General features: G+C 45.1%; 1 protein-coding gene across 1 annotated transcript; it reads left to right on the forward strand.

Moving 5' to 3' along the window:
- The first annotated feature begins 449 nt into the window (after positions 1-449).
- Positions 450-3,303, forward strand: NR0B1 (nuclear receptor subfamily 0 group B member 1). The gene is made up of 2 exons (XM_072345930.1): positions 450-1,268; positions 2,222-3,303. Exons 1-2 carry the CDS (start codon positions 722-724, stop codon positions 2,464-2,466), a joined length of 792 nt encoding a protein of 263 aa, XP_072202031.1. The 5' UTR covers positions 450-721; the 3' UTR covers positions 2,467-3,303.
- Positions 3,304-8,755: the final 5,452 nt, after the last annotated feature.

Raw genomic sequence — 8,755 nt, forward strand, 5'->3', positions numbered from 1 at the left:
GGTCTGCTATAGTTGTTTCCTCATTTTAGAGTCCATATGGCACTAAGAAAAGATGGGCCTCAGAAAAGCGGAGATGTAAGTTGAGGGAAATGTTTTAGGCAAATGTGTGGAACATATCTAATCATGAGATCAGAACGATGGGCCACGTACTGGAGGGCAGAGGAAGGGTATAACACACGGGGGACAGCTTTATGGATGATCCACATTGTTTCACCCATAGGGCGGAACACAGGTGCCAGCCCCAAGGCACCCTGAAGAGCCCCATTCCTTGGCTGAGCAGGCGCACCTCTCCCTTCCTCACAACAGCACTGACGCAGCACATCCACACGCAAGAACCCTCTGAACCAAGAGCGGTGCCCAGCGGGATGTTTACCCACGGTACGACCCCGCCCCAGTGCCCCCATCTCCCCGCCCCAAGGCCCGGGGCCGCCGGGCGCCATTTCGTGTCGGGCAGGATATGCTGCCTTCTGTCAGCCGGCGGGGTCCGCGGCTCCCTCTAGGCACCGCCGTGTCAGGAAAGGAGGAGGAGGAGGAGGGCTCTCTGTTTTTATTATTCCCCTCCTCTTTTCTCTTTTCCAGCCAGTGAAGAGTGTCTGCCCCCTTTGAACCGCACACTGGCACGCAGGCACACGCGCTCGGCCGCCGGCTATAAATAAGTTAAAAGGCGGGCAGAGGGCGAGCAGTGCTCGTCTCCCGGCGGGCCGGGCGGCTGAGCGGCCCCATGGCGTGCCTGGAGCGCTGCCACTGCTGCGCGGACGGCCGGCGGCACGGCAGCATCCTCTACAGCATCCTCAAGAGCCACGAGCAGGCGGCCGAAGGGCCGGGGCCGCGGCGAGGGCAGGCGGGGCGCGGCTGCTCGTGCGGCTCGCAGCGGCGACTGGCCCTGAAGAGCCCGCAGGTGGCCTGCAAAGCGGCCTCGGCCGTGCTGGTGAAAACGCTGCGCTTCGTGCAAAACGTGCCCTGCTTCCAGGAGCTGCCCCTGGACGAGCAGCTGGTGCTGGTCCGCAGCTGCTGGGCGCCTCTGCTCGTGCTGGGGCTGGCGCAGGAGCGGGTGCATCTGGAGACGGTGGAGAGCGCGGAGCCCAGCATGCTGCAGCGGATCCTCACCACTCGGCGGCAAGGCGAGCACGCCCCGACCCTCGGCCGGCAGCACCCACCATCGGCCGGCGAGATTCAGGCCATCAAGGGCTTCCTGGCTAAGTGCTGGAACCTGGACATCAGCACCAAGGAGTACGCCTACCTCAAGGGGACGGTGCTCTTCAACCCGGGTGAGTGGCGGAGGGGCTGCGGGGGTATTCCGAGGGCGGGTGAAGCAGCGGTGAGTGGCGACGGCGGAGCCCCAGAGCTCGGGGAACCTGCCCGGTTCGCAGCCGCGAGGGACCTGGAGTCCGCTTGGCATCTCTCCCAGAGAGATACGCACTCGGTGGGGAGAAACAGCAGGAGCCTCCTACATAGATAGGGAGCGGCTGTCCTGCCGGTTCCTTAACCTGGAAGGCAGCTGGCCGGTTGTATATGGCACTTAGAATGATGGCACTGCCACCTGAAAGCAATGTTCAGCGCTTCTGCATTCCCACTGTCAGACTGAAAAGCCAAAACTGCTTTCTTAGCCCTTCAGTATCCCTAGTATCGTTCACCGGGAAACTTTCACGTACTGGAGTTACCCTTCTTGCTGCTTGTCATCTGGAGCTCCTTAGAAACCACTGTCAAAAGATACCATACACGTGAATACTTTTGTAGGAGTAAACAAAAGCAACATTGTTGTTTGTTTTCTTATCTTTGCTGCTTACAGATTGCATTTGTCTCTGCAAAAGTATTTTAGATGTGAAAAGGACAGGTTGGAACTGGGTGATCTTTGAGGTCCCTTCCAACCCAAACCATTCTATGATTCTACGTTTCATTTTTTCAGTGAAAGTTTCTGTTATCGGTGAATGTTTTTTCCCATTTAAATAAATGTTACTACTTTCATATGACTGTTATAAAATACTGCATTTGAAGTTTGCATAAAAAAAGAGTATTGACTGTTCAGAATACTAGCATAAAATGTTGAACTGCACTGTAATGTGTGGCACGTTGCTTCTTGGTAAAAGAAGTCCTCTACCAATTTAATTTGTGTCATAATCTCTGATCTCTTACTTGGTATACTTCAGTTATTACTCTGTATGAAGAAAGTTGTGTTATAGGCAAAGAGTATGTAAATAAAATAACGTATTTATCTCTTCAGATCTGCCTGGCCTGCAGTGCACACAGTACATTGAAGGACTGCAGAGGGAAGCACAAGAAGCTCTAAATGAACATGTCAGACTCATTCACAGAGGTGACCAAGCCAGATTTGCCAAGCTGAATGTTGTTCTATCTTTGTTACGATCTATTAACGCTAATGTGATTGCTGAACTGTTCTTCAGGCCCATCATTGGATCAGTGAACATGGATGACATGCTTTTGGAAATGCTTTGTGCAAAATTATAAAGGTGTGTAAAGTGATGCAAATAAATCCAATGCAAAGGAACTCTTAAGAATAGTGTAAAGTACTGTAAATAAACTAACTTATTGTTTTTACATAGATAGTATTTTTGTATTCAATAATAAAACAGTCTTTAAGTTCTGGAGTTTTTATTAAACAAGGTGTTTTTTCATTAAGATTACAGTCATCAGATTAAAACTTAAAGTTGCGAAGAATGTTCATATCCAAAGTCAACTGGCTATTCTTTTACCATGTCCATGAATAAAGATCATACATACTGTGTTGTACTTTTGAGGTAATACCTGTTTTTTCAAAATAAAAGTTAGTCAAGGGTTACATTTTAACCATACCTATCATACAGAAATGGGAACAAATGAGCCATTTGCTTGACTTTTTTTCAGTGGTGTATGCATAAAGTGTTGTTGTTTTTTGTGTGTGTGTGTAATATTTTGAGATTTAATGATAATTTCATGAGGCTTAGTTGGGTAACTGGTACATGTGATAAAACATTCCATTCAGCACATGTTGGGTGCCAAAAAACCAAGATAACTCCACTCCCCCGAACAAGAAGCAAGCAAACAACAAAACAACTCTAAAAATAGCCAAAAAAATCAAATGGTGAGGCAGGGCCAGGAGAACTATGGATGCATACTCCACACTTTGGTTTTCATCTTCTTGTTTCCTAGCTAGGATTTGGACAGCTAGTTTCTTCAGAGTACTTAATCCCATAGAGACAGAAAATTATGTTGAATCATGGTGTGCTACTGGTATGTCTGTCAGAATTTGTCAGCTCACATGAAGATGTCAACATTAAATGCTGAGCTTACGTGTTCATTGCTTTTTTTTTTTTTTTTTTTTTTTTTTTTTTTTTTTTTAAATTATGGAATTTGAGTCTTTTTCCCAAAGCAGTTGTGTTTTTGTTTGGAAGAGGGGGGGAAAAAAAAAAAAAGAAATCTCTATTTAAAAATAAAACCAGAAAGGTAAAATCAGTGATTTCATGGTTTACCTTTCTCTGTGTGCTGTTTTCTGGCTTCTAGCATTAAGACCACTAGCATTAAGATGTGTATTTTAAAACTAGCATGGTTGAGGTAGTCATTATTCTTAATAGAAGGTGTGCAAGGGAGGGAAGAAAAAGCTTTCTTTTGCTGCCACCTTGCGCAGAGGATAATTACAGCTCCTGCACTCAGGTTGAGAGCAGCGCGGAGTATTCTTTAGTACCTACTTGGTTAAAACTTGGGGAAGGTAGGAATAGCTGAAGGGGTAGCCAGACATTCCTGGCGGACAAATTCATCCATAGTTGTTAGCAGTGAGGTTTGTCTTGCCGTAACAATAAGGATCTCATCACAGACTGGGATGCCATTGCAGAACAAACAAAACAGCAAGAAGCAAATCTCATCCTGGAAACAAATGGTGTAGCTTAAGTGCATGTTTTTGTGGTGCTCACGTTACTCTGAGTAGGGTGGTATGTCCTGAGAAGAGTCTCAAAAAATTCCTAAGTATAAAAAGAATGTAAATGGAGTTCACTACCCATTCAGACTGAAGCTGGTTCACACCACCAAAGAGCAAGCTTAGCCTTTACTAAATCAATTTTTACATTTACACACACATACAGTAAACATATATGTAAGCATATGGTGTATACTTTATGCATAAGTGTTGTATGAGCTCACAATAGCTACTAAGGTTATCAAACACATCTGAAACATATGTGTCTGCTTCCTTCTTTCTGTGTCTTTCTGTGTAAGTAGCATATGAGCTCACCGTGGTTAGCTTTCAACAACGCCTGGCAGCTCTCTTTTGCAAAAAGTGCAAAGCACAGTGATGAAACATTTACATAGTAGTTAGGCAGCTGATGGATCTTGGGCAAAGACAAAAATAAATACATTAATTAATTAAGCAGCCTCAGATTAAAACATCCTCACGTAGCACTGAATTTTGTAATATACTGATCACACTTAGGGATGAAAATCTATTTGCTTTCCTGCTGAGCGGTAGAAGAGACTTGGCAGAATGTAATAGCTGAACCTTGTTAGCAGGCAAGGATTTTCAGCTGAGCAGTCACCTTGAGATGTTTTGGATCTATTGTGCCACTAAACACAAAAGTTTTCATGACTCAGGTGGAGCTGCTTACATCTCCCGGTTTGATAAGCAGGAGTATCCTTCTCTGAACAAATTCTGCATTCCATTCAATTTTCTGGAGTTGTCATGAAAAATACTGCTTCTGTTCACAATGAATTCACCTTGAACTCACTGTGTTCTATCATATTTCTCTTGGACCGGCTATACCGTTAGTCATTTAGTTATTGATGGAAGCACCTGGGAACAGTAAATAGGAAATCTGAATGGGAAAAGCAATTTATCAAGGCTTTTTGCAAAGACATGGCAAAAATATGTCTCTTCATAGGTCAAAGGAATAGGAATGACTAGGTAAAAAATTAAAAATGGATGACAGGATAAACCAAGATAAAAGTTTAGGATCCAAACGAGAATGGAAGAAGAAACTGTTATGATTAGGAAATGGGATGGGAAAAGGATTGATTTTGGTGTGGAGACAGTGTGCCAAGAGCTGACTGGAAGTAAACAAAGAGACTATAAGCCACCAGACTAACCAGAGCTGGAGCAAAAGGATGCTTGGGTGATACTCTGTCATGTCCAAAAAACATCACAGAGTTGGGAAGAAACTGCCCAGGAAGCTGACACAGAGGGCACCAATATCTCCTTCTGGGTCGGAACACATTGCTCTTTTCCCCCACTGTCAGCTGAGCTGAAGAAGGTGCCAGAGAAGCAGCTGTGTAGTAGTGAAGAGCAAGCTGCCCAGTCTTCTATGGGAACACAGTACTCAGTGAAGTAAGCAAAGCTGCTCTGCTGGCCCTTAGAGCTATAATGTCCAATTTTCTGCTAGGAAGAAGTATTGGTACAGATCCTTTTCTGCCTCAATTTTGTCCTCTGCAGGGTAGATGAACTCTGTATTGGATGTCTATGTGGCCATCTCTGTGACATGAGAGAAGATTCCTTCGGATGTCTCTTGCAGCAGGGACAGACAAAGCTTACTCCCAACTACACCTCATGCAGAGCAGTGCTGTGAACTCTGAGCTCTTGTAGGAGTAGCACAACATTGGCTAAAACCGTGCCTTTTTCTACCATGCCAGCTCTGGGGCACTGTGACCCACAGATAGTGCTTGGCCTGATGGCTGCTTGCTAAAGCTGAGCACAGGTAGTTTACACCCAATGGAGTTATGTGCCAGAGAACCACCACATCTGGTGCAGTGAAATTGCCAAGTCACAGCCTGAACCAATAGTTGAGCAGCAGGTGAGAAGGCAGGGATAATCCAGGGAACTCAGGTGCAAGCAGGGTACCCGAGTGACCTGAAGGGGCAGAGCCTGGGTCCACCCCTCCTCACTCTCATTTAAAGATTAGCAGCCAAGGGAGTAACATCTTTTTGGGTAGAGATTGTATTCTTTTGGAGCTGTTATTGGTTGTTGGAAGGGGTGTGCTAATTTTTCTTCTTTATTGTCTTCTGTCACTCCATAGTGCTTATGAGCATCCCAGTGGAAAGTGCTGCCACGGCCTTCTTTTGCAGCACACCTGGCTTTCTTCATAGTACTGCTCCAGACTGTATAGGAGCTCTGCAAGGGGATGCGCAGGGGCAGCATTGGACTTTGTAGTTTGGTTGTGGTGCTGCTGCTCAGCATCATAACAAAGACCGGGGACCCTGTGGCTTTTCTCATCTGTTGGAGGGAAGGAACAGGAGGGGAAAGGCATTATCTCAGCTGCTGTTCCAGCAGCTTGTGTTGAGAGTAATACAGCCCTGAGACCTGTGCTGTCCTGGTGGTTGTGGGACTGGACAGTACCACAGAATTACTGAATGTGGCACTATGATAGCGTACCTCATGCTTAATCTGCTGAATTTTGGGGCACCTTTATAGACATGTAGCATTCATATTAAAATTACCTCATAACACATCGTACAGCCCTGGAAAAGTTGCTTTGTGTGGGACAGCGGCCTCCATAGTCATTGTTGTGTATGGTTTCTCTGTAGTTCTGTGCCATGTGCTGTATTTTCTGCACACTTCGTGGTTGTATCACCCGACTGTATATTTACATGCAATTTTCCCCCCACCTTTTAAAAATGTATAAATAACTTTCTGATTTAATTATAAATATGATTTCTAATTTTTAATGCATTTTCTTTCTTCGTCCCCCAGTTCTGGCACTCTGGGTGCGAATCTTCTTAGCACGTTTTTTTTGGTCTTTGAGTTATACACATCAGAAGTAAATGTAAACTCCCAGGCCGTTTAGTTACTCAGTCCTCCTCACTGCATAAAAACTGAGTGTTACCAGATATCCATTCCCACCTGGCCTGGAGCTCCCCAGCACGAGCCATCAGCACCAGAGAACCTGCATCAACCAGCCACTAATCACAAGGCACAATTCCTACAATATCCTTTCCTCTGAAGAGATTTGAGAAAGGGTAATTTAGAAACCAGCTTGCACTTGTAGTTAATGCGGTTATGAGTGTTTCTTTCAGATAAGAAAAAAGCATGGCTTTTATTCACTGTCTTTTAAGTTTAATATATAACCTTTGTTTAGGTAGACTTTAATAGTTTGTTTTGAACTTTGCAGCAGTTTGTTGATGTGGATATGAATACCAGTAAAGCCTAATGAGCAATAACTCTGCTCTCAAAGGCATGGCTCTGCAACCTCAGTTTTCTCATTGTGAGATGGCCGCATGTATTGGTTAAACTGGTTGAATCTGTTATACTGTCAGTCTTTAATGATAGAACTTCTTCCTCTAGTGGGCTTCCTAAGCATTGCAAGTAGCAGCAAAAATAAAGGAAAATAATAATGATAAAAATAAACAAGTCAGAAAGCCAACCAGGAATCTGTTTTTAAGTCTGGAAGGTACGTAGTGAAGACTCAACAGCTGACGCCATGAGGTACATGCAGAGGAGCTTGAACTAAAACGTCCTTAAATCAACCAGCACTGTAGGGACAAAGGACGAGGCTTGTTAGCTGGCACTGCAGGCTATAGTCGTTCACATTGCTGGTATAAATCAGCAGTCCTTTCAGTGCTTATGCCAGCAGTGAAATTGGCCAGGTTTTTTTTAGATATTCACACTGTGTCTAGATGAAGGTAAATAACCTCACAAGTGTTTATACAAGCACACATGGCATACAGGCACCTTTTCTTCTGTGTATACTTATGTTATTTACTGATTTTACATAAGGAGAATGTCAGTAGTTTCTAGTTCAGATGAAAAGAGCCTGTCCTTTCGTTTTATATTACCTGTCGTTATTTTGTCGCAAAGGGGGAATTCAGTCTTGCTGAAACTGAGCTGGCTGAAAATCTTCCACGCAGCGCCTAGGCTCCGTCTGGAGGGAGCGGAGCCGCACAAGCGCCTCCAGATGGCGTCTGATCCCGGCTCACCTGGCTGAGGAGGGAGGCAGAGATTCCTTCTTCACGGGGTAAGGCGAGACTCGGGCTGTGTGCTGTGAGCTGTCAGTCACTGCGGCTCGGTGGAGTGAAGCTTGGAGTCTGTGGTATCACTCTCACTTCCGGAAGAAAGCTAGCTGTCACTCAGTTGACAGATCTTGCTTTTGACAATGAAATCGGCACATAGGGATGAATGAAGAAGGGATCAAAATGGTACAGGGACTAGGATTATTTCCTCCTCCCCCCCCACCACCTTATCTTTCCTAGGAAGGCATAAGAAAAGATGGCTCAGTGTAGCAGGACACAGTCATCCAGCATATGACATGTTTGCCAAGGACTCTGGTGTCATGATGAACAAGAACTGGAGATCCTTTTTAGGGTTGACTTCTGGGATGCTGGGGAGCAGTACTGCATTTCTAATGTCCAGAGGGATCGGGATCTAAAGATCTGAGGATAAAGAAAATAGCTTTAAGTTGTGCCAAGGGAGGTCCAAGTTAGATATTAGGAAAAAATTTCTTAGAAAGAGTGGTGAGGCATTGGCAAAGGCTGTCCAAGGAGGTGGTGGTGTCACCAACCCTGGAGGTGTTCCAGAAACGTGCAGATAAGGCACCGAGGGATGTGGTTAGTAGGCATGCTGGGGGTGGGCTGCTGCTTAGATTAGGTGGTCTTGGAGGTCTTTTCCAACCCAATGATTCTATGGTTCTGTGACTCTATGAACATCACCTCTTCCCAAATAAGGGCAAATGAGTGAGGAAGCATTCATTTCTTGCACTTTGAGTTATTTGTGTCTAATTTACAGATCAGCTGAACCGTACTGAAATTGAGGAATGTAAGAATGAAGGCTGAGCAGGCTTTGATA

Source organism: Excalfactoria chinensis, chromosome 1 (genome assembly GCF_039878825.1).
Source record: "Excalfactoria chinensis isolate bCotChi1 chromosome 1, bCotChi1.hap2, whole genome shotgun sequence".
Lineage (NCBI taxonomy): Eukaryota > Metazoa > Chordata > Aves > Galliformes > Phasianidae > Excalfactoria > Excalfactoria chinensis.

Bases quoted from the DNA above. Each gene is read 5' to 3' on its own strand.
- NR0B1 (XM_072345930.1), top strand. From the start codon at position 722: ATGGCGTGCCTGGAGCGCTGCCACTGCTGCGCGGACGGCCGGCGGCAC. The intron at 1,269-2,221 runs GTGAGTGGCGGA...TTATCTCTTCAG, and splicing joins GACGGTGCTCTTCAACCCGG to ATCTGCCTGGCCTGCAGTGC.